The sequence below is a fragment of the Delphinapterus leucas genome, chromosome 9 (genome assembly GCF_059928025.1).
Source record: "Delphinapterus leucas isolate spDelLeu-1000000601 "Yukka" chromosome 9, BTC_Dleu_Yukka2, whole genome shotgun sequence".
Classification (NCBI taxonomy): Eukaryota; Metazoa; Chordata; class Mammalia; order Artiodactyla; family Monodontidae; genus Delphinapterus; species Delphinapterus leucas.
Window position 1 is genome coordinate 1,366,640 of NC_143137.1, and position 27,039 is coordinate 1,393,678.

The following is a 27,039-nucleotide window of genomic DNA, read 5'->3' on the forward strand; positions in this document are numbered from 1 at the left end:
TTAAAGGAAAGGATGCCTCTGGAGACCACCATGTGGGCACTGAGGGATTCACATGTTTTAAAGACGACCTCTATGAAGCAGAAACACCTGGCATGGCCTTTCTAAGCTGCTGATGGGCTTTCTAGGGGTACGGTGAACATAACTCTGCCGCCACTAACAACTCAGGTCACGCAGTCCTATAGAAGCGTGTGCCCCCTTCCTGCACGGCAGTAAGAGCATCTTCGGGCGTAGTCTGCAGGCATCCCGTTACTGTCAGCTCACGCTAACACGCTCTCCACCTGCTTGGTTTGCTCCCTCCAGTTCCGCACCCGACGTTCGGTCGCTGAACGGCGAGTCTCCGCACGGATCCCCAGACCTGCTCTGCCACCACCCCAGCTCTAACCTCACACACACTGATCACCAGCGACGTGCAACAAGAAAGCCTGAAAGCTCTTCTGCTATAAAACTGAAAAGACGTAAATACATCAAGAAAAAATTTTAAAGTAGCGTATTATTAATATATTAACACAAATATGTGTAGATTGACAGCATGAACAGAGCATTAAGTAGTTTAGCTGCAATTGTTAAAACGCTTCACGTTAAGTCAACATACAGTGCACAATAACATGAACTAGTAAATGAACACGATGCTAAAACATTACAGAAAAGTAATGTCAGGAAGTAATTTATCAGAAAAGATGAAACATGGCTATACCACAGACACTGGAAGCAGCACCTTCTGTGTAAGATTTTGAAGCATCTCCTAGTTCAAGACACATTTTAAAATAATGCATATTTCTTAGTTATCATCTTTACACTTTTGAAAGCAAGAAGGGTAAAAATTCTCACTGAATGCTTAGTCTTTTTTTTTTTTTTTAAAGAAGATGTTGGGGGTAGGACTTCAGTAATTTATTTTATCTATTTTTTCTGTCTTGGGTCTTCGTTTCTGTGCGAGGGCTTTCTCAAGTTGCGGCAAGCGGGGGCCACTCTTCATCGTGGTGCGTGGGTCTCTCACTATCGTGGCCTCTCTTGTTGCGGAGCACAGGCTCCAGACGCGCAGGCTCAGTAGTTGTGGCTCACGGGCCCAGCTGCTCCACAGCATGTGGGATCTTCCCAGACCAAGGCTCGAACCCGTGTCCCCTGCATCGGCAGGCGGACTCTCAACCACTGTGCCACCAGGGAAGCCCATTAATTTGCTTTTTAGAAGATCAAATTCCACAAATTTCAATTTACTTTTAATTAACTCAGTAGTTTCCCTAATTTTTCAATGAACTAAGTAGGGTTTCTTTATTTTTTAAACCTAAACCAAACAGTAAGGTTGGATGTATAAGAATTTAATTTCTACAGTTTTAATCCTGAGAATTAAATTAGCTAGATTTAACCAGTCAACAGATTAGTCCATTTCAAAAAAAAACCAAAGCAAAATTATTTATGTTTTTATCAGTCACTGTTGCTTTCTAGAACACCCTACAGCCCCCTTCACGGCTCACAACATGCCCACTCTAACGTTAATGCTCCGAAGTCCAGGAGCCCTGCAGCACCTGATTTTTCCACCTGTGAGAACACCGGAGTCAGATTTTTGTTGTTGTCCTTGCTGGCCACGCCACGCGGCTTGTGGGACCTCAGTTCCCCAACCAGGGACTGAATCAGGGCCCACGGCAGTGAAAGCACAGAGTCCTAACCACTAGGCCACCAGGGAATTCCCTGGGAATCAAATTTTTTACTTTATGTTACTTAATTATCATAGAAGTTTTAAAAATCATATGCCCTTCATGGTCTTTCTGCCGGCAACACTAACACGTTCTCAGAGGAATTTCAGATCTAGGTTATTATACCTGACAGAATGCAGTCACTTTAAGACGTGTGTCACCGAGTTAATAAGAAAATTCAAATAAATCGAGCACCTTCCTCTCCTCTACTGAACTACTGTGATTCCTGGGACAGGCTCTTCCCGGGTCGGTGTGGCACTGTGTTTGCGGCGTGACTGTGCCCACCACCCGGGCCGCGGCACTCAGCCAGGGCAGCCAGGCCTGCACTGTGGGCCCAGAGCACCTGGAACAACTTCCGACAGCAGACACTAACTTACTTCATTTTCAAGCAACAGGAAAAGTGCGGTAAAGATATCAGACACATTTCCAAATTCTGAGTGTGGGTAGAGACGAGGACAGATGTTAGAATCTGTGATTCACACAACGCTTCCCACCCCCAAAGGTGCCCTGGCTGGTGCCGACTGCTCACGACCACGCCACCCCCCAGTTCTTATACCGCTCACTTACCATTCTGAATCATGTAGTGCAAAATTTGTTCAATCACGGACACCACATAGCTAGCATCTTGTAAAACAGGCAGATAGGTGTTCTCGGAGGAAAACACCTCAAGCATTCTCATTGGAAGAGCAACATTCAAACTGTCATCATTACAGTTCTGCAGTAACCTGTAAAAACGAAAAAAAAAGTATTCACATACTTACTAGATGGCAAGTGTCACCGCAAGTTTCATCAAATTCTTCTCTTCGCTACGGTAAGTGTTCGAGCCATTCTGTTCTAGCACTACAATATCCCTGAAAACAGACGCGACTCCAAGACAGACGGGAAATAACCAAGCATCGTGTCACTGACACTTTTTTTGAGTCCTTATTATGTGCCAAATAGAATGATGGCGCCTGGTTTAGAGAGGAAAAATGCACCATCAGAGAGGGAGAAACAGACAAGGAAAATCAAAGATCACCAATGCCGTGTGGGAAGGGTATGATCCACTGACCTAAGCTACATCTAATACAACTCAGATAAGCATCTTTCCACAAGTGTCTGCAAGACTTTCCATGCCCACAATGTCCCCCAAGAAGAACACTTAGTATATTTCTGATCCTAAGTCATCTAGCATTTTGAGTAAAGACTCCCTTCTTACTATGAGAATTACAGGCAGAAAGGAAGGCTTAGCTGTCACAAAACTAAGTCTTACTTAATTAAAAACAGAGAATGTCTTTTTTTTTAACATCTTTATTGGAGTATAATTGCTTTACAATGATGTGTTAGTTTCTGCTGTACAACAAAGAGCTATATGTAAACATATAACCCCCCTCCCTCTTTTCTTAGAATCAGCTTTATAGGACACAATTTACACATGATAATCTGCACTCATTTAAAGTATGCAACGCAATGAGCTCTGACATTACCCCACAATGAGGACACAACACATCCATCCACCGCTTCCTCTCGGCCTTCTCTAGTAACTTCCTCCCTCCAACTCCCCAACCCCCAACCCATTTCTTCTGTCACATAGACTAGTCTGCATTTTCTACTATTCTCTACAAGAGGAACCGTACGGTAGGTACACATTAATGTCTAGATTCCTCGCTCGGCATCTTTCTGAGATTCAACCAACATGTTAAAAACACGGTCCTTTTACTGCTAGTAGCATTCCACAGCATAGGAAGACCATGTTTTGGTTATGTATTCATATGCTGATGGACACGAGTCATTTCCAGACTTTTCTCGTTATAAATAAAGCTGTATGAACGTTCAAGGATAGCATGTGTGGACCTGTCTCATTTCTCTTGGGTAAATTCCTAGGTGAGGAACCACTGGGTCACATGGTAGCCTGACAGTATTTAACTTGACAAGAAACCGTCCAGTGTGAAGGGCAGTATGTGAGAGTCCCAGCTGCTCCGTACCGGTAACACTTGGTATTAACCCTTTTTCAAGTTTTAGCCAAGCTAACGGCTGCATACTGAACTTCACTGGGATCTGAATTTGCATCTGTGATTACTTACGATGTTGAGTACCTTTTCAAGTGCTTATTGTTCATTGTGTGTCTGCTTTTCAAAAGTGGGCCCTTTGTTTCTTGAAAACCCAAGAACACTGTCTGTGCCCACCCAGGCCGCACCCGCCTGGCCCTCCTTCCGCCGAGCTCCAGCAACCCCTTCCCCAGCGCCCATTTCCCCTCCCACCTGGATGCTGGATAAGCACACTCTCAGGTTTCCCACCTTAGTCTCCAGACCCCACTGCCTCACCCACTCCTGGCCCACGTCCCTGCCCCTGTGCAGAGCTCTTCACCATTCACAATTCCTCTTAAGCCCGAGCCAACCGGCCCTTCCCCACCGCTGCTCTCATCAAGGTGACCAACGGTGCTACGGCGGGGAAAACCGCCAGACTGTGAAATGGGCAGAAAAGACTGGTGGCCGGCCCAGCTCACTCACTGTGTTACCCTCCATCCTCGCCTTCCACCAGGCTGATCTACAACTCCGTAGAGACAGAAGCTAACTTGTAGAAAACTGACAGGAATGCAAATGTTTCCCATACAGAGCGACACAAATTATTCCTGTTCCTGGCAATGCAAAAGGCTTCTGCCAGAGAATATAAATTCCCTAAGGCAAATCCTTATTTGAATCAGTTGTAACATCTCGGTTCCCTCCTTAATTAACCAGTTAAATAAAATTACTGACACGTGTTCACAGGGAATCCTGATTTTACCTTTCCCGGAAAACAATACTGAGCATTACCGACTCCATGGTCAACTCTCTGACTCCGTTTATGCTGGTGGCCGCTTCCTGACCGCCCCTCCCCCCTCCCCCGTGCTCTCCCTACTTGGATGCCAGGGCCCTGGACTCTCCTCCTCCATCACCAGCTCCCCCTCTTCCCCACAGCATCCTGATGTCAGGGGACCCCAGGGACCAGTCTCTGGTTCTCTTTCTACACAATTCATTTAATCTCATGCGTGTTTATGTTCCTTAGTGTTTAAAACGACTTCATCCTTCTAAATGCTCAAACCAAAAGCTGGTATGCATCCTTGGCTTTATTTTCTGAAACCCCACATCCAGTCTGTAAATCCTGTGCACTCTAGTTTCCAACCAACTTCATGACACTCCCACTGCGATCACCATGGCCCAAGACACCATCATTTCTGGAATGGACCACTGCTGTCTCTTACGGATCCCCGTCTCTGCAGCACACTAGTGAGAACAGTTCTAGAAAAACATAAATTGGAGATGCAGGGTGGCAGGGGCTATTCCAGATGAAAAGATTCAAGAGACATCCAAGGTTATGTGTGGTCAATTAGAGTTTATTTTTTTAAAAGAAGAAAGAAAGAAAAACAGCTATTCAGTGTAATTTGAAAACAAGAGAAATCTGAAAATGGACGTGGTATTAGACCAACCTGAGTCATTTCTAAGAACAAGGGCTGCTATTACTGGGATTGTCAAACTAGACTGGTTGCCCTAGTGACAGTTAATATTACTCTCAATCATTTTTAAAGGTGTACTAATGAAACTCTTGTTTGCAGGAGTGTCCTTCTTTGGGGAGATAGCCACTTAAGTATTTTGGGAGTGGGAAGTCACTATGTTACTTTGAAATGATTCAGCAAAATGTTAACAGTGGTCAACAATGTTAAAAACAGTCGACTCTGGATGGCAGGCAGATGACCACTTACTATGCCACTTTTCTACTCTTTTATGTTTGAAAATTTCATAATAAAAACATTATAAGAGTCAGGGAAGAAAGAAAATTCCAGTCATGTCACCCTTGGCTCAGAACTCTCCTTTGGCGTCTCTCTTCTCTCAGCATGAAAGCCCAAGTCCTAAAGAAAGTACCTTCCAGGGCTTTCCTGGTGGTGCAGGGGTTAAGAATCCACCTGCCAATGCAGGGAACACAGGTTCGAGCCCTGGTCCGGGAAGATCCCACACGCCACGGAGCAACTAAGCCCGTGCGTCACAACTGCCGAGCCTGCGCTCTAGAGCCCGCGAGCCACAACTACTGAAGCCCGCGTGCCTAGAGCCTGTGCTCCACAATGAGAGAAGCCACTGCAATGAGAAGCCCGCACACCACAACAAAGAGTACCCCCCCACCCCCGCTCGCCGCAACTAGAGAAAGCCCGCGTGCACAGCAACGAAGATCCAATGCAGCCAAAAATAAATAAATAAAAAAAAGCAAGTCCTTTCCAGATCCTGGGATGTGCCCGGAGGGTCCTCCCTCTGCCTCCCCACCAGAGCCTGGGGAGACTCTGGTCCCTGCACAGCTGTCCATCCTCCCCGCTCAGGGCCACCCTTCCCGCCAGACTCTCTAAAGTCAAACTACACCCCAAATTTCAATCCCCCTTTCCTCCTTTTATCCTCCTCATTATTTACCGTTTATTTCTGTCACATAAAGACGTTCATACGTTACTTATTCTTGCTTATTCTCAGTCTCCCAGAAGACAGTCTCCAGGAGAGCAGGTCCCTTCTCTGCCTGTCACAGTCACATGCAGTGCTGGGAACTGGGCCAAGCACTTAGGAGGAACCCCATAAACTTTTTTAATCAACGAAGTTATTAACTGATTAGCCAATCCCAATTTTGTTCCTAATGGATGCTCACATAAGAAAAAATGTAAGTAATGTCAGTATTTATTACTTTTTAAAAAAATTATCTTTATTTTCAAAATAAATTTACTGAAGTTGATAAGCAGCTGTTTGCAAACAGTGTTAGCACTAAATAAAAATGACAGAAAGTGTGTACTCTGAGAGCTGTACTAGATGCCAACAATGACCCCTGCACCGTTAGAGCCCTGAGCCCTGAATGGTGCTTCCAGTGTCCAAGGAAAGGCAAAAAGATGGCTCTGAAGGATGGAGGTGACCAGGAGACCATTTGCTTTTAAGCAGAGGTGAACCCATCAGTCCAACCACCCAGCAGAGCACTGAAATCCTGGGCCTGGAAGGACCAGTCTCATCCAATGTTCCTCACTTTAGAATGAAGCTGAAAACGAGATCCAGTAACTTGCGTCAGGCCCTAAGCTGGCAGGACACAGAGGCAGCACTAGAATCCAGCCTCCTGACCTCTACTTCATTACTGTACTGACCCGAGTTCCGCTCATCCTCAACTCAGGTGCCATCGACGTCCGTGTTATCTGTTCACTCACGTATTTTATACACAATGAGGTACATCATCTCTTTCACATAAAACTACTTTTCTAGCTCTGAAAAAGTTATCTTAAATTCCCATGGAGACCAAAAGAGTGGAAGAAAGCACACGTCCCCTCCTCTGGTAACTTGCCAAAGCACCTAAAGTTCAATGCCCTGCACACAGCAGGTAAGATCATTCACTGGTTTATTAACATCACACACTTGAAATAAAGTTTCTAACAGATTTCTATTTTAATTTTACTTCGTTAAAACTTCATTCCTCCTCTAAAGGAACCAGCTTCCTTAGAGAAAACAGCCCCAACCTGGGGCTTTCAGGGGAGGTGTTAAATAGAGCCCAACATAGTGTGGTCCCAGAAAGCAAAGATGCTTCAAAACACTAATGGGGCTCTGATAAGGGCTCCCTCTGCCCAGCATTTAAAAATACATGAGGCCTGACTGAGACTAAAGAGAAAAGGAGGCAGGGTCTTCTTCAGAAATAAAGCCAAATAACAAACACTGAAGAAACAACAGAATTAGAAAAATCAGCATTTTATAAACCATGGATATAACAACTGATTCAGGCGTAGATCATCAAATGCAAAAACAAACCACTGGGTGAAAGGTGGTACTCTAATGACACGGAAGGAAATGTACCTGCACAATATAGAGAGGAGTTTTTACTTTCACTCAGCCTCACTGAGCATGGGCTATGTCTCATGTGGGGCACTAGGACTCTCACAATTACCTGCTATGAAGCATTCTTGTTGAACACGCTTAAACTGAGTCAAGTACAGCCCGATGGCAGTGGTTCTCATGCGGGCAACACTCGGCAGTGTCTGGAGACCTGTGTGATCAAGTGGGTGCCACCTGCATCAAGCGGGTGCAGGGCAAGGATCCTGCTAAACGCCCTACAACACACAGGACCACATGCACAACACAGAATGGTTCAGCCCCAAACATGAAGAGGGTGTGGTTGAAAAACTCTCCTCTAGAACTGACAGCCAATTTAAAGGAAAGAGAGGAGACAAAGGAATAAGTGAAACAAATGGAGCCTAGGATCATCAAAACAGAGAAGATATTTTTGAGATAACTCGGGAAATCTGAATATGGAGTGTGTATACCACATGATATTAAGAGAATTACTATTCATTTTCTTAGATGTGAACGCAGCATTACGGTTATCAGAGAGTGTGCTTTCTTAGGAGAAGCACAGTGAATCGGGTGAAGCGTCATGATGTCTGCAACTTACTTTTACATGCTTTAGAAAAACAACACACTGTACGTGTGGAGAGAGAGAGAAAGCAAATGTGGCAAAATGGTAACTTTTGAATCTAGGTGGAGGATATATGGTATTCTTTCAACTTTACTGGTGTTAGAAATTTTCCAAAACAAAAAGTTGGGGAAAACAAGGAGAAATTACATTTGGATTTATCATCTATTAAGATTACTTGCTAAATGAATACATTCGAAAGGACATTAAGTGTCCACCAACTATAACCCGTGCGCGGAACCAGCCACAGGCTGTGTGGCTCTCAGGTGAAGGGTGCTCCTGACACCTTTAAAAGCTTGTAAGAAAAAACACAGTATGCGTAAGAGAGGCCACACTTCATGCCATCTGGGTGTTTACAGAAAACGTTTGCTGACTCCCGCTCCAGCGAATCAACGCGTACAATGTGTTTTTCAAAGTAAAAGTTTTTCCAAGAAATAAAAGGGGTTTGAAAAAAAAAAGATTTCTTGGGATGGTGATCTTCCAGACTCTCTCTCTTCATAAAGGTTCTTCTCTACCTTTAGTCCAGCTCAGGATTCTGGAAGTCAGTTAACAAGGCCTAGCTCTGATAGCAGTCCTAAATAAACCTTACTACATGCAACTTCCAGAAAATTAGCTGAAATTATATTAAAGGCTCAGAATCATTTGAAAGTTTGCTACTGTGCAGATACCAGCAATTTTGAGAAAAACAGTGAAGATGTTAATTTGTTTTCTCATTCAGGTACTACTGCTCACATCACCTAAATGTGCTTTGTAAACTGAATCCAGCAAAGTGATGGAAGTGACTTATTTCAAGTCCATACATAAATCACAAGAGCCTGATGAAAGGCCTGCTCTAAAACGCCTGTCCCCGAGGGTAGGACCCTAGGAGAATGGGAGCCTGCCTCCTCACAGCAGGAGTCCCTTCAGGTGGCCCATCCACTAGCTAGCAACCAGGACCCCTGATATCCCACAAGATAATTCCAGAGCCTACCTGAAAGAAAACATCATCTGGAAGGTATTTATATCTACATTTTAATTTCTACAGGGAGAAGAGTCACAGGAGTGAAAACTGTAATACATAGAACATTCCAGTCTCAAAAAGAAAAAAAAGGGAAAACCACTGTCACAGACACTGAAAACCAAAGGGTATATTCCTCAGGACAAAGTGACCACCACATTGCACAAGTTGCTGACAATGATGGGTTTACCTGCAACAGAGGCTCATCAACCTCTTTATTTGAAATAAGCACGTAAGTCTCTCAGATCCATCCAACTGCTGGACAAACAAAGAGCTGTATTTAATTAGGTTCTGATACATCCATATCTGAAAGAAACAGCAAAACATACAATTATAACTCTCAGTCCATAAAAAGCTAATTATTTACTAATTACAAACATACCAAAATTTCCTTAATTGGTAAATACTTAATCAAAATAATCGAAACATGCTAAGAAGAAGTAAATCTTCTAAGTCGGGTTTTAGGTAGTAGCACACACGTCCTGAACCTTCCACCTTAAGAAAGCACATTGGCACAGAGTTAAATTACTACATTTATCACTAAAAGTACTTAAAACTCATGGAAGTGTGAAGCAGAAAGTTCATTTGCAAAACTCAGCAAACCACAATAAAAACATTTGAGAATCACCATCTCAATCATAAGTTACGAAGGATAACAGTTCCTTCTTTTTACCTTTCTCCTCTGAGTTTCCAGCACCTTTCCTGTGGATACTCTCCTTCCCTAACTCCATGAAATTTCGGTAGCAAAGGCAATCATTCAGTCCCACTATTCCCGATAAAAGGCCAGGTGTGTAGCATGTGAGGCGAGAGATGTGTCACTTAACTAGACAGGAGGAAGCCTATCACAATGTTTATACAAACCATCGCAGTGCGCACCTGAAGTATCTTACAATTTTATTTGTCAATTATACGTCCACACGGCTGGAGGGAAAAAAGGTCAGAGACGCATCTGGATGACCAGAACCCCCGCTGTCCCGGACACGGTGATGGGCCATTGCGGTGGGCAAATGCTGAGTTAGATTTCTGTCGAGCTCCCATCCAGGAGGCCTCTCTAGTGTGGATACAGCTACCGGAAGTGACTTTGAAAACACAATACCAAACAGGAATCTCTTATACTTCCTCTACGATATTTTTGTTGCTATTTGTTCATTTCATGAGACCCATTTAGAAGCGTTAAAATTAAGACAGCTTCTTAAATGTGCCACAGAACCTTTTCTTTACCTGTCATTTTTACAGAGTTTCTCCTCTGAGAGTAACACTTATTTGATATAAAATGTTATCAAACAATTAAAGTACTAACACATGTGTTTTGCATGATAAATTCGAGTGTGTCCTAACTTGGGTGGAAATAACTCCGAGACCCAATCCGAATGTTAGTTTACCTACACACAATCTTTCTTCTTGAGGTATTTGGAGCTACTTGTTCATACTTTCTCAGGAACCAATATCATACGAATATTTTCTGCACTATGTGACACGCAGTTCATTCTAGAATTTGTACTGAATACCCATTAACAAATAAAACTAGGATGTACAGTGACTGAACACTATAAAAATCTGAAGGCCAACTGTAGGAAGTACAAGAATAAGGCTGTAAATACATTAGTCAAGTAATTACGTTTCAACGACATAAAAAAAAACCCTCAAAGCACTTTATTTGAACACTTTCTGGACTGGTTTTTTTTTTTTAATTGAGGTATAGTTGATGTGCAACATTATATGCTTCAGGTGTACAACACAGTGATTCACCATTTTTAAAGGTTACCCTCCATTTACAGTTATTATAAAATATTGGCTATATTCCCTGTGCTGTACAATATACCCTTGTAGCGGGCTGGATTTTGATACTGCTTTTTACATTCTTGACAAATGCACCGATATCATCCCACAAGTTCTAAGTGCATTACACATATGCTTTACCTAACTGTTTGCTGTTATTTACTAAATTCAGATAAGTACAGTTGCAAAAACTTTCCGTCTTATCCATCCTTTCTCAGGAAGTTAACTGAGGCTATGTATCAATAAAACAAGGGAGTAAACCAAGAAAGCAAAAAGATATGGAATCAGGAAAGAGGAACTGAAACGGAAGCAAAGCAAAGCGGAGGTTTTCCCAGGAACATGGCAGGCGCGGAGAGCAACCACTCCAAACTGTGCAGCAAGTTCCCGGGACGCAGAAGGAACAGCTCAGCGGGGAAAGAGCACCAGTGACCTGACCCTCTAGTCACGGAAAACTGTACTGAGAATTATTTTACTGTCAGGAGGTGGAAGAAGACTTTATCATAAAGAGACTCAAAGATAATTAAACAGAAATGACACAACAATTCACTCTAGAGTAACTCAAGAAAACTGTACACAAAAGAAAATACAATCACGGTACACTATTTTAGCGACCATATTTACAGTCATTATAATAAAAAATAAATCAAGGGGGTGGGTGAGGAAGGGAGAGCCATATACGCACACTTTTACACAGAGCACCTTAGAAAAACTATCAAAAGTGGCATCACGCCTGCTCTTAAAGTAGGAATTAGGGTCCTTGAAGATGGGCAGGAGACTTTCCCTCCACATATGACTGATTATTGTTCTTGCATTTTTCTGTGCAAACTAAATAAACAATCCAGTTTGCTTTTCTCATATAAACCAGGTTTGAGGACCTGGTTAATTCTAATCCTACACAGGGCCTGTAGGACTGGGCAGCTGCGCCACGTCCAGAAAGCATGCAGGAACCACTGACCAGACCTCAGAGTGGGGCAGAAGCAGTTCTCCAAAGGGAAGGGTGCTCTGGAGAGACAGAGGACTGACGGCCCTTCTGACCCCCACATGGCTGTGCTCCACGTCTGACCTTCAATCTGCAAGGTCAGAGTACATGAGGAAGGAACAGACTGCTCCAGAAAGAGAGCCAGATGACCTGCTGCTGTACGTTTCTCATTCTTCTTCTCACAGGCTTCAGATAGAAAGCCTAGAAAGAGCCTGCCTTTAGGGGACATGGGCTCGAGCCCTGGTCCGGGAAGATCCCACATGCTGCGGAGCAACTAAGCCCGTGCGCCATGACTACTGAGCCCTCGCTCTAGAGCCCGCAAGCCACAACTACTGAGCCCAAGTGCCACAACTACTGAGCCCAAGTGCCACAACTACTGAAGCCCGTGCGCCTAGGGCCCGTGCTCCGCAACAAGAGAAGCCACCGCAATGAGAAGCCCATGCACCACAACGAAGAGTAGCCCCTGCTCGCCGCAACTAGAGAAAGCCTGTGCGCAGCAACGAAGACCCAATGTAGCCAAAATAAATAAATTTAATTAATTAATTAATTAATTTCAAAAAGAGCCTGCATTTAAGGAAAGCCATCTTTACTGCCTCTAAAGATTTATGGAAAGTTCTTCCCATGGTCCAGCCCAGCTCAATACAGGAAGCAACGTTGGGTGTTAAAGCCAAACACCAGATAAGCGATAAAGTATTCCTATGTCTTCTGTACTTACAGTCCACACAAGGATCCTTCTAGTACGTACGGTTGGAGCATGGAAGACTTACTTTTCACTGTATACCCATGTTTTAATTAGAAATTTTTAATCCAGGTAAATAAGGATGTCTAAGAATAAATACATATTTAATCTAATGAATCTCAGTATTTCCTGGGAAAGTGGACACAGCAACAAGTTCCACTTTATAAAGATGATTCATCCACGTATCTCCTCCGTTAACACACACCGGTCCTCATCACTGATAACATCAAAACCTATAACATTTTTTAAGTTACACAATTATATTTTAGATGTTTCAAGAGAGAGACCCTAGAGTTCAGAGATTTACATTTCAGTATTTACAGGTAACAAACAGGCTATGACACCGAGGATGCACGTCCCAGGGATGGAGGCACAGGGTGGAGGGTTCTGTGCAAAACAAGGTGCTGCCTGTGCGTACTGGGTAACGGGGGCGGCACAACAGAGTAGCCTACTGTTTCTTATATGTGAAATTTGCCTTAATAAAAACATGAAAAAGCCTACTGAAAATCTGTATCGATTTTTAAGAGGTAAAACATTATCACCAAGACGACCTATCACCACTGGCTGAGGAAGTCACAAGGGTGACACGCGCTGGAGGGGTTTCTGATCCCATTAAACCAAAAGCTGGAAAACACGTTAACAAGGGTTAGTGAAAATGTAGTCAACACTCACCAAGCGTTTTGAGTCTTCATTCTGTTTGTAAAAAAACAGAAGCTGCCTCACCAAAAGGGTAAGGGTGGGACCGTTGGCGATGGAAAAAGTGCCACCGGACTGGGACAAGCTGGCCTGGCGGTCAAATGCACTTCTCTGGATGGAATACTGAAAACAAAACAAAACATAAAGACAGGATCACATGATCGTATGTATGGTCTAAATGGTCACTCAGGGTTTAAACTGGAGTAGTGGAAACGGACAATTAAGATTCCGTTACTGAGAAGTTATCATTGGTAAAGGGTTAATGAAACCCGAAAAGCCTGGAATGTAGTGACAGAGCCATGAACGCCCTATGCAGGAGTCTTCCATCACCTCCTTCTACTGTGATCTTTAGCCGTGGTTTGGCCTATGTTTGCATTTAATAATTTAAAAATCACCAAAAAACTCATCTGTCTATAAATCTTTATATAAACTAATAAAATTAACTATTGGGGAAAATACTATTATCCACATTAACTTTCATTAAACAAGTACACACAAAAACACATACAAAATGAATTCCACTTCTAAGAATCCAAGGCCATATTTAAAATAAGCTCTCAGGGCTTCCCTGGTGGCGCAGTGGTTAAGAATCCGCCTGCCAACACAGGGGACAAGGGTTCGAACCCTGGTCCGGGAAGATCCCACATGCCGTGGTGCAACTAAGCCCATGGGCCACAACTACTGAGCCTGCGCTCTAGAGCCTGCAAGCCACAATTACTGAGCCCACGTGCCACAACTACTGAAGCCTGTGCGCCTAGAGCCTGTGCTCCGCAACAAGAGAAGCCACCGCAACGAGAAGCCCTTGCACCGCAACGAAGAGTAGCCCCCGCTCGCGGCAACTAGAGAAAGCCCGCGCGCAGCAGTGGAAGACCCAACGCAGCCAATCAATCAATCAATCTATTAAAAAATAAAAATAAAATAAGCTCTCTCATACCTTTCTAATTCCTTCTCAGTTTAAAAACAAACTTACTTGCTGTTTTCTGTCTCTATAGCCTCGAATAAATGACTGGATAATTATTGCATTTTTCAATCTTCGTCTTTCTTCCTAAATAATGCAGGGAGGAGGGAACAATGGGTCAGAATCAGTGAAAATGACAAATACTAGTTCAGACTCAAAAAAAAAAAAAAGCTACATACATAATTCACGTACCACAAAATTCACTCTTTTAAGTGTACCATTCACCAATTTTTAATATACTCAAAGTTGTGCAATCATCACCACTGTCTAATTTTGGAACATTTTCATCACCCATCCCCAATAAAACCCCTGTACCCAGGGGTTTTACCCAGTCATCCCTCATTCTCTGTCCTCCCACCCCGACCCCCCAACTGCTGGCAATCACTAATCAATTTTCTGTCTATATGGAACTGCCTATTCTGGACATGATGTACAATGGAATCATAATATGTGGCCTTTTGTGTCTGACTTTTTTCACTTGTCATGATGTTTTCAAGGTTCATCCACGCTGTACCATGTAACAGTACGTCACTCCTTTTTATGGCTGTTCCACTATACGGATGTCTCATTTTGTTTATCCACTTATTAACGGATGGACATTTGAGCTCTTTCCACTTTGGGCTATTATGAATAATGCTGCTGTGGACATTCATGTACCAGCTTTTGCAGGGACATAGGTTTTCATTTCTCATGGGTGTATATCTAGGCATGGAATTAACATTTGAGGAACTGCTGGACTGTTTTCCAAAACAGCTACATTATTTTACAATTCTACCAGCATAGAAAGACTTCTTTTTTTCAAAGTTTTTGTTTTAAGTATTTAAAAAAAATACAGACAACAGAAGCATCTATTTTAAAGGTCACTTTGTTTCCAAGCAGAAAACTCCAATTTTTATCAACTCGACTCCGTCTTTAAAACTTTCAGGATAGGGAGGGTGGGAGGGAGATGCAAGAGGGAGGAGATATGGGGATATATGTATATGTATGGCTGATTCACTTTGTTATAAAGCAGAAACTAACACAACATTGTAGAGAAATTATACTCCAATAAAGATGTTAAAAAAAAAACAATCTTTCAGTGACCTAGCAAAAATATATATTCTTCATCATCATTATAACCACTGCAGCTAACAGTGTTTGAGAGCCTACTATGTGCCAGCCCTAAGACAGACACTTCACATGCATTCATACAATAACCTTACAGGTGAGCATTACTCCTGTTTTAAAGACACAGAAACCGAGACTTCCATAAAGATTAAGTGATGCCAAAAGATATGAGTCAGAGAGCAAACTCAGGTGTGACACGAAAATCTGTACTGTCTTATCACATGACAATGTTTCACATCTTCTATGAATGCCACCTACCAGGCTTGAAAGGCACATACACATTCACACAATCTTGGGATTAGAGAACATACCATCAGGTCACAAAAGTGTACTTTCTGAGCTTCAAATGGTTACAAGGGAATCCTTGAGCTTAAACCTAGTTTGGGAATCTATTCATAACTATGATGACTCTAACAGCACTTAATTAAACACTCATATAACATCCCATGCATTTTCAAAACACTTATTTTTACTCATTCAGCTGTCTGCTGGGGAAGTCTCAGGAGCACTCCCGCTCTCTGGCAGGTGCGCTGAGGACAGGTGAGTGAATCCTCACAAGGCCTGGAGGCCAGCTTCACATTAGCTCATCCCTGTGGCAGGTGCGCTGAGGACAGGTGAGTGAGTCCTCACGAGGCCTGGAGGCCAGCTTCACATTAGCTCATCCCTGTTTTAAAGGGGATTCATCCCTCCCCCACTGCCTGCCGGAAGCAAATGCAACGCTCTCCAAAAGGAAGAGGCCATATTCTAAGCCTGAAGATATCGCTTCAGTTTGGAACATACAATGTCCAGTATTCAACCAAAATAACCAGGCAAAGACAAGAATTTAAAATCAAGAGGACAAACAAGAAAAATGAACCCACAGGAATTCCAAACACTGGAGAGGAAACATTATCTTTAAAAATCTACAGTTACGTGCAAGAAATGAAAAGACGAGAGAACTGGGAAATAAAAGAATCAAAGAAAATTCTAGAACGCAAATAAAAACTGAAATTCAGAACTCAACGGGTGTACTTAACAATCAGACATCACTAAAAGAGATAATCTGTAAATCAGAAGTTAGAACAAAAGAAAATAGCCAAACCAAAGCATAGGTATTCAAAAGAATAAATATACCGAAAAGAGTACAGGAGACACACGGGACATAATGCAAAGGTCGAACACCTCTGTCATGTGAGTCCAAGAGGAGGAGGAGAGCGAGGATGGAGCAGAGGCACGACTGGGAGAGGTGGCTGATTGAGAATTTTCCAGAAAAGATAAAATACACCAACCAATACACACTTTTCCTGTTTGAGCAGTGATTTTCAAGTGAGGGCAACTCCCACCGAGGGAACGTTCGGTAATTTCTGGAGACATCGTGGTTCTCTCAGCAGGGGTAGGGAGTGTTTCGGCATCTAGAGGAGAGGCCAGGGATGCTGCTAAGCATCCTGCACTGTGCAGGACAGTCCCCACAACAAGGAATGACCTGGCCAGAATGTCAAAAATGCTAAGGTTGAGAAACCCTGCCTGAGCGTCTGTGCATCTGCTGTTCCCTTGACCAAGAATGCCCTTCTTCCAGCTTTCCACAGCTTTTCTTTTCCATCCTTCGGAAATCCGCTGGGCTCTCACCAGCTCAGGGACGCCTTCCCTCACACCCTACATCCAAAGCCGACCTTCCAAGTCCCCACCTCCGGATCCTGGGGAACACCTGTGCTCCACCGCCCAGCAGCAGACACACTGCTTCATTCCCTGTCTATATACCCAGCCAGCAGAAAAGTACCTGGAACATAGCAAGCTCTCAATTTATATTTGTTAAAGGAATGGATGAATTATTAAAAAACAAAACAAAAAATGACCTAGAAAAGCAGGCCATAGGACACCACAACTGCTGATCAATCAACAAAGTAAAGCCATTTTAAGAAATTACCTCCGAAAGAAAAGATAAAATAAAGACTAAAATGCCAAATGTCACTATAGCTCCTTTCACTTATTCTGCTTCTTCACAAATAGTTAAGATAACTTGCCTTGACAGGGAGCTTTCTCCTTTTGCTTGACAAAACATGAACACTATACACGAAGACTTTCTACACCTTCTGGAAGCCGTATCGTAAGCAAGTAAGTGAACTGAAAGCCTATTTTCTCCCTCTATTCTGGAAACTGCTCTTTTAGTCCATCTTTTCTACATTGGTTCCAGAATAGATGACCTACCATAAAATCCAACAAATCCAGAAATGTTTCTGAAATTTAACATACATATAAATAACTTAAGTCATGTCACATATAACATACATGTATCTAATATATAAAACAGGAAAACCAAGACTTATTTAGATGCCATGGAAAACGCTTATCTACAGGGACTATTACAAAACTGTTCTTACCTCCCTCTTTCTTCTTTCTTCCTGAGTACGATGTAAAAGAGAAGCCTTTTCTTCCTAAACACAAAAAAGAGAGAAAAGATAAAGGTTATAATTTCAAACTCTAAAATACTCTCATACAAAAATTATAGAATGTTGTGACCCAAAGGATTCTAGAGATCATCCAATCAAACCGTCTGACTTAGTAAGAAATCTGAGGCACAACAGGCTAAATGGTTCCCTCACCCCCACCCCCGGGGGCACAGATCTAATTGTAGTATTTCAGTTGTTTTCTAAGAATAAAATCTGATTTCCTTACACACACGTTAGTTCAGGTAAAACCCGGGAGATCTGAGTAAGGATCAGTGCATTGTATCAATGTCAATATCCTGCTTGTGAGCACATACTACAGCTTTGCAAAATACACCCCCCAGGGGAAATTAGGCAATGCAAACAACAGACCTTTCTGTATCATTTCTAACAGCTGCATGTGAGTCTACAATTATCTCAATAAAAATTTCAGTGAAAAAATCAATCTTTTATTGTTATCAAAAATTTTTTAATTCTTTTCATCGTAAGTAAAACTATATTTCGAATAAAATTACCTGATATGTAGAAGGAAGTGAAATAACAAATGGGAAAGTTAAACATTTCAAATAAAATAAAAATACTTACAGACCACCCTCCTCCCGCCCCAGAACCATTCCAGTCTATAATGTATGGGCATTTTATTTTTGTAAATTTAATCCAAAATAAAATTAAAGGCCTAAGACATCAACATATAAATAATTAGAAAAATTAATAAACCTAAATTTCTTAACACAAACATACAACTCATCAGAATAGAGTCAGAAAGTAATGAAGCCAATTTAAAATAATACTTTGATATGTGAAGGGAATACATAACGTGTAGAGCGAAGTTTCTAACTGACAAAATTTTCAGCCAAAGAAATAAATCCTCCAGATATTTTCCATTACAGAGAGTTTTATTTCTTGAACTCAAATAAAAAGTCTTTATCTATCACATGTCAAAGGTCAGAAAAGTATTTCGTTTTTAACTGATTAATTAAAAGGATGAGGAGCAATGGAAAAATCTAAAGTAAAGAGTGCTCAGAGGGCTTCCCTGGTGGCGCAGTGGGAGTCCGCCTGCCGATGCAGGGGACACAGGTTCGTGCCCCGGTCCGGGAAGATCCCACATGCCGCGGAGCGGCTGGGCCCGTGAGCCATGGCCGCTGAGCCTGCACGTCCGGAGCCTGTGCTCCAGAACGGGAGAGGCCACAGCAGTGAAAGGCCCACGTAACGCAAAAAAAAAAAAAAAAGTGCTCAGAATTATGGAAAGCTTCTAGATAAAAATACAGCCATATTTCTGGTCATTATCTTTATTTATGAATAGGAGGTAAATATATGTCTGTAATTTCTCTTCCTTCTATTCCATTTAATCAGATTTAATATATGCTCATTACTTGGTTATAGTTAAAGAGCTAAGATTTCTTAAAATGATACATGCTGTTACAACTATGAGAAAATATACTTAATGTGTGAAATTAAACCCACATTTTACTTTTAAAACAATGGTACATGCCAGCAAAGCAGTCCCCAAAGTGACTTCACACATAAGCTTGGCTGCCACTAATGTAAAAGCCCTGGGGTCTGAGGGCCTGGCCTGTCTGACCACCAGGTCCCTATCATTGGCTTCAATGTCTGCCACATGTAGGGAGTTAAGAAATATTCACAAAATGAAAAAAAAAAATAAAATAAAATAAAAAAAAAAAAAACAAAAGAAATATTCACAAAATGAACGAATGAACATCTCCTTTAAGTACAGCAAAGTAGTCTAAAAGGAGCAACCGTAACAGCTGAAAAGCACTTCTGAATACCTGCAACACAGCACAGAGGATGAAGTATTTTAAAAATCAAAATAGGTACCAATTATCAAAAAGCATAACTGGATTCTCAGTGAATACTTGAAATCTGAAGCATACGATATGAGATGGCTATGAACGCACCAGAGGCAATGCTGAATGTGTTGAGGACGAATATCCTTACCCTTTGATGACCTATAGATTAAAATCCTTGGACAGAGGACACCATATAAATGGAAGGTCACTTCTCTTATCTGTGCTCGGGGGCTGTAAAGTTTCCTACTTAAAACAGCTCATTTCAAAAATTATAAAATAAGCACAGCAAGCAAATCCAAAGTCCTGGACACACATACAGAAACGCTTATATGTGACTTCAACTGTAGTTTAAAATGATGTGAAGGTCTTTCAAAGAGCACTCACGCTCCCTAAGATATATCGGAAAGGAGGCTGGTGGGGAGCAGAGGCCACAGAAAAAAACTGGGGTCACCCAAATGTGCCACGAGTTCAGAGGCACGGGGAGCAGCAGGGTGTGAGCGACAAAGGGCCCCGAGTGCCCAGGAAAGGCGCAGTGAGCAATCGCAAAGGCCTGGGACACAGAGGTGGCCACAGAAAGCCCGTTCAGCACAGAAGGAGAAGTGTGACAGCACTTAATCGCTGTCTATAAGTTATGCACACCATCACATGCAGCACCTGAGCTAGCAACCAAATCCCACATCAGAACTGGAGCCTCTTCCTATATTCCCCAACGCAGAGACCGTCTCTGTGCAAAGGACATTCAAACGAGGCACAGGACAGGAATTTATTCTCAACAAATATTGGCTAACTCTTGCGTCATGCTAGGCACTGGCTATTTTAAAAGTAATAAAAGTGTTTGTTTCCAAAGAGCACACAGTCTGGTGGGAGCAGAAGAAGCCAATGAATTGAGCACCCACCATGGGCCGGACACGATTCTAGACACTAGCAATAAAGCAGAGTCAGCAGGAGCGGCCCAGCCCCTGAGAGTGCACATCTCAATACAGGTGGGCACCGGGGACGAGGCAGCGCAGAGAAGGACAGGCGCTCCGCCTCCGCGACTCAGAGAACTCTCGGAAGAAAAGGTGAATTGGAAAGAAATCTTGGAAGGCTGTGTTCAGAAGGATGACAAGATGGAAAGGCACGAGAGGGGGCGCTGGGCAGGAAGCAGGGCTGGAGGGAGAGGCTGGGCTGACCTCGAGGCCAGCATCGAGAGGGAACGGGAGACCCCCATCTCTGGTTAGGTGAGCCATATACCGAGACAGCATGGGATGGAAGGGAGAGAACGACGAAGTTAAAGCTCACTGACCTTGAGACATCTCTGGGACCGACAAGTCAGTCAACAGGTAATAAAGAACAGGGAAGAAGTATGGATTGAAAATTCAGAGTTCAAATCACCCATGACTTAAGCTTAAACTCCTTCGGTGGCTTCCCACCCTCTACCTGCACAGGGGGCTGCTACGCCTTTAAAACAAACAAAAACTGCAATATCCACTACTCATTTCCTAAAAGACCACTGGACACTAGACGGAACCATCTCTTCTCAATGCTCAATTATTTACATGAACCAAAGTTATGTAAAACCTACCACGCTGGTCTCATTTTCCTACTTCATGGTAGCCTATCTGAGACCGTAATTGGAGAACGACCAGTGTGTTCTAAGGGGTCAAGTTCAAACACAGCCTTGGTGCAGGAGTATTCCGGTCAAACACCTCCTCCTCTTTCTCTTGCGCCACCAGCACGGCATGCCCCCCAACTACCCTCCAAGTCTCAAACGCCCCACCCCTCCCCAGCCTGGCCTTCCCTCCTGGCACTGACACACACCTGGCAAGCTCCCGCTCGCCTTAGGTGAGACTCAGCTTAAATGTCTTCTCTTCCATGAAGAGAAGATGACCTCCACTCCTACGCCTCCACACAATGAACAGGTGCGTTCACATTCACAGACGGGAACCCAGCACACGGGGCTGACTACTCAACATGCAGAAAGCGACTGTATCTGCACTAGTCAGAATCCTGGAGGCCACACGGGCACCATCCTCAAGGATGTGGCCACCAAATGCCGTGGAAGGTCACTCTTCAGCAGGTTACGCCACACAGGGCCAGTCGGGCTGTGGTTACTCTGAAGAAGAGCAGAAAATACGGAAACAAAACAAACCCCATCCCTTAAAACAGCAGTAATGAATGATCAAAGTATGTCAGGCCCAGCAGTCAGGTGGGAAAAATAAAGGCATAGGCCGGATCCTAACTCGCAATTCTGAGTGCCTACACATGGCTCGAACCAGTAAATAACTATAAACTTCTCAAAGTGAAATTTCACCAGGCTGCTAAAAGAGCAAAACAACAAACCCACCACAGTGCACAATGGGAGTCAGCATCCAGGAACTCACCCTAGCTGTGTGGACCAGGGCTAGAGAAGCAGTCCATCCCTGGCGCCCACGCCTGCCTCATCAGAACAAGCACTCCAGGGCTTCCCTGGTGGCGCAGCGGTTAAGAATCCGCCTGCCAATGCAGGGGACACGGGTTCGAGCCCTGGTCTAGGAAGATCCCACGTGCCGCGGAGCAACTAAGCCCGTGCACCACAACTACTGAGCCTGCGCTCTAGAGCCCAGGTGCCACAACTACTGAAGCCCGCGCTCCTAGAGTCCGTGCTCCGCAACAAGAGAAGCCACTGCAATGAGAAGCCCGCACACCGCAATGAAGAGGAGACCCCTCTCGCCGCAACTAGAGAAAGCCCGCAAGCAGCAGCAAAGACCCAACGCAGCCAAAAGAAAATAAAAATAATAATAAAAAAGAACAAGCACTCCAGGGAAGCCACAGACTCGATGTCCTAGCTCGATCTTTCTATTGGGTGTTGAAATAAATACTACGATGGGACTTAGCTGGTGGCGCAGTGGTTAAAAATCCACCTGCCAATGCAGGGAACACGGGTTCAAGCCCTGGTCCGGGAAGATCCCACATGGTGCGGAGCAACTAAGCCCATGAACCACAGCTACTGAGCCTGCGCTCTAGAGCCCATGGGCCACAACTACTGAGCCTGCGTGCCACAACTACTGAACCCTCGCACCTAGAGCTCCACAATGAGAAGCCCACACACAGTGCAACAAAGAGTAGCCCCCGCTCATGGCAACTAGAGAAAGCCCGTGCGCAGCAACGAAGACCCAACGCAGCCATAAATAAACAAACAAATAAATAAAACTGCCGTCTCTCAAACCACTAAAAAAAAAAAGTTGTTAAAAAAAGGTTAAAAAAAAATGACCATGTTTTTAAATGTTCTCTCACGTACCACCGGAATCATCCCACTCCATACTCTGGGACAAACACTGACCTACACTAATAAGGCTAAAGCAGGAGCAGACAGGTCACTGTCAGAGGGTCTCCAGGGAGACATAAATAAACAAGGAGATTCAGCCGCTGATAAAGCCGGCATTTCAAATTTGCAGAGAAAAATGTATTATTCAATAAACAGTGTCACAACAACTGAGTAGCCTAAATAAATGACATTGTATCCCTAAGTCTTCACATCAGAATAGATTCCAGATGGACCTGAGATTTACACACAGATACAGCACTATAAAAATACGTGAAAATAATGTGGGGATTGTTTTTAAAATCTCAGTGTGGAGGAAGACTTTCTTTAAGAAAGAAATATCACACCACACACTAAGTCTATTAACTTATTTAAGAATGATAAACTTCCTGCATGCCTCAACTAGACAGCCCACGAGTCACAACTACTGAGCCCACGCGTGCCGCAACTAAGACCCGACGCAGCCAAAAATAAAAGAAATATTTTTAAAAAAATAATGATAAATTTGACCCCATAAAAAGTAAAACTTCCTACACAGAAAAATGCCATACCCAAGGCTTAAAAAGTTGACAAAGTGAGAATAAATATTTGTAACACTGCAAAACCAACTATTTGTAAAAGCTCTCAGTGATAATTTTAAAAGATCAACAAACTGGACTTCCCTGGTGATGCAGTGGTTGGGAACCCACCTTCCAATGCAGGGGACGCGGGTTCGAGCCCTGGCCTGGGAAGATCCCACATGCCGCAGAGCAACAAAGCCCGTGTGCCACAACTACTGAGCCTGCGCTCTACAGTCTGCGAGCCACAACTACTAAGCCCATGTGCCACAACTACTGAAGCCCACACGCCTAGAGCCCACGCTCCGCAACAAGAGAAGCCACTGCAATGAGGACCCCACGCACCGCAACGAAGAGTAGCTCCTGCTCGCCACAACCAGAGGAAGCCCGCACACAGCAACGAAGACCCAACACAGCCAAAAATAAGTTAATAAATAAATAAATTTATTTTTAAAATAAAAGATCAACAATCAAATAGAAAATTAGCAAAAGCTATAAATAGTACATAGGGAAATAAACAAAAATATATTTTAAACATAAGAACTTCATCTTTACTCATTTTTAGGAAAAAATGCAATAAAAACACAATGATAGGCTTTTTAACCCATCTAACTGGCAAACTTTAAACCTCAGATAACACTGAGATGAAGATGGACAGCAGCCACTTTCTTACACTGATATGATCTCCTTAGAGGGCAATCTGGAAATATCTATAAAAATAGCCTTTGACCTAGCACTTCTAGAAATGTAACCTACAAATATTATTGGCACATATACAAGTATATGCACCACAGTGCTGTTTAAATTAGCAAAAAAGCTGAAAACAACCTAAACGGCCATTAAAATACATGACAGCTAAATAACTTAACAGAACCCTCATTACATGGAGTATTGTACATAGCTTTTTTTTTTTTTAATTTATTTTATTTATTTATTTTTGGCTGCACTGGGTCTTTGTTGCTGCACGCGGGCTTTCTCTAGTTGCAGCGAGTGGGAACTACTCTTGGTTGCAGTGCACGGGCTTCTTACTGCGGTGGCTCCTCTTGTTGTGAAGCACGGGCTCTAGGCGCAAGGGCTTCAGTAGTTGTGGCACATGGGCTCAGTAGTTGTGGCACACGGTGTGGCACGTGGGCTCTAGAGCGCAGGCTCAGTAGTTGTGGTGCACGGGCTTAGCTGCTCCGCACTATGTGGGATCCTCCTGGACCAGGGCTCGAACCCGTGTCCCCTGCGTTGGCAGGTAGGTTCTTAACCACTACTCCACCAGGGAAGCCCACACACAGCTTTTTGAAAAATGCAGTAGATCTATTTGTACTGATCTGGAGCTATGTCCAGACGTAGTGCTGGAGGGAGAAGCACAGCAGTCTATTCAACACGCTCTAGCGTGTGTTCAAACAAGAGAAGAGTGCACATCTCAGTGATTCCACGCGCAGAAAACAGCTCTGAGAGGACAGGGAAGCACCTGGGAACACAGGCTCATTACAAGGATCAGGGACTGGGGGAGTGAGCAGTGGGGTGAAAGGCAGGGAGATGTTCATTTTATTTGAATCTTTATTTTCTACTGCTTGAATTATTATCCAAGTACGTGTAATACTTTCTCACTTTTTTAGAATAAGATACTAACGAAGCTACTCCAGAATGTAAGTTTTTAAAAACAGCTCAACAAAGCCAAGAATAAGTCATTAATTAAGTGGCTGGGAGGAACAGAACAATAGGGTACCAGTAAAACGCACATTTAGATTTTCATTCTTAACAAATTTTTGGTTTCAATTTATTATAATTGAAAATAGCTTTTACCTTTTAGAGTCTACAGGCCTAGACAAGTTAGGGTTTACCAGCCCAGTTATATACCAGTTTCATAAAGTACACTGAATCAACTGTTTTTGGAATGACTAAACCTATTGTTCCTATAGCAAACCTGTTGCTTTCAGTGCTAATCTCTCACCTCCACAGCTGTGACACTAACCCTATTCATCAATATGTAAACAACAGTAAATTACAGCAAACTTCTCTATTTGATCTTTGAGCCTTCGGCACATTATCTTATCTACTCTGAAAATTAAATATGGCCAAACTTCACAAATACCATTAACAAAGATGTTTTTTAAAGGGAGGAAAATGCTTTCTTCATGCAAATGAATTTAGTGGGAACAAAATGAAGTTTTTAAAAAGTAAGCCATATGTAGTTTAAATTAGATTTCATTAACCAACAGAATCAAAAAAAATTTATGGTCAAATATTTGAGTATAGGTCAAAGTAAATGTACATAACATGACAAGTTCCATAAAATCAAATGCTCAAATTGACTGCTAACCACTTATAAAAATAAGTTTAGCATGTTTATTAATACCTTGATTTTTTAAAAACTGTGAGATTTCCTTTGTTTCCAAAATATTTGGATTATTTTCCATTAGCAATTCACTCCATTTACCAATGTAAATAGAACAATCAGTTTCACATCTGTCTCAAGTTAGTATATTTTCCCACTCTCACGCACTAACACAATACTAATAGTTTTACACAATTTGAAGAATATTCAAGTAAAATACTTTGAGTTAATTAAAACGTTAAAAGTTACCAAACGTTTTATTCGTAAATAATGCACAACCTATGATCTGTGGATTTTTCCTTCTTTTATAGACCTATAAGAAAGAACCTTTGTTCTTTGAGAAGATAAACAAAATTGATAAACCATTAGCCAGACTCATCAAGAAAAAAAAGGGAGAAGACTCAAATCAATAGAAATGAAAAAGGAGAAGTAACAACTGACACTGCAGAAATACAAAAGATCATGAGAGATTACTACAAGCAACTCTATGCCAATAAAATGGACAACCTGGAAGAAATGGACAAATTCTTAGAAATGCACAACCTGCCAAGACTGAATCAGGAAGAAATAGAAAATATGAACAGACCAATCACAAGCACTGAAATTCAAACTGTGATTAAAAATCTTCCAACAAACAAAAGCCCAGGACCAGATGGCTTCACAGGCGAATTCTATCAAACATTTAGAGAAGAGCTAACACCTATCCTTCTCAAACTCTTCCAAAATATAGTAGAGGGAGGAACACTCCCAAACTCATTCTACGAGGCCACCATCATCCTGATACCAAAACCAGACAAGGATGTCACAAAGAAAGAAAACTACAGGCCAATATCACTGACGAACATAGATGCAAAAATCCTCAACAAAATACTAGCAAACAGAATCCAACAGCACATTAAAAGGATCATACACCATGATCAAGTGGGGTTTATTCCAGGAATGCAAGGATTCTTCAATATACACAAATCAATCAACATGATATACCATATTAACAAATTGAAGGAGAAAAACAATATGATCATCTCAATAGATACAGAGAAAGCTTTCGACAAAATTCAACACCCATTTATGATAAAAACCCTCCAGAAAGTAGGCACAGAGGGAACTTTCCTCAAAATAATAAAGGCCATATATGACAAACCCACAGCCAACATCGTCCTCAATGGTGAAAAACTGAAAGCATTTCCACTAAGATCAGGAACAAGACAAGGTTGCCCACTCTCACCACTCTTATTCAACATAGTTTTGGAAGTTTTAGTCACAGCAA

General features: G+C 42.6%; 1 protein-coding gene across 5 annotated transcripts in view; it reads right to left on the bottom strand.

The window, feature by feature from the left end:
* UBE3C (ubiquitin protein ligase E3C) overlaps nucleotides 1–27,039 on the bottom strand; it is a 121,427-nt gene that overhangs the window by 79,153 nt on the left and 15,235 nt on the right. For all 5 annotated transcript variants that reach the window (XM_089917108.1, XM_022576519.3, XM_089917107.1 and 2 more), the window contains exons 2-6: nucleotides 17,733–17,786; nucleotides 14,281–14,355; nucleotides 13,287–13,433; nucleotides 9,308–9,423; nucleotides 2,256–2,413 (exon numbers count right to left, since the gene is read on the bottom strand). In XM_089917108.1, the coding sequence (XP_089773234.1) occupies nucleotides 2,256–2,413; nucleotides 9,308–9,423; nucleotides 13,287–13,433; nucleotides 14,281–14,355; nucleotides 17,733–17,786 (550 nt within the window). The remainder of the gene's footprint in view (nucleotides 1–2,255; nucleotides 2,414–9,307; nucleotides 9,424–13,286; nucleotides 13,434–14,280; nucleotides 14,356–17,732; nucleotides 17,787–27,039) is intronic.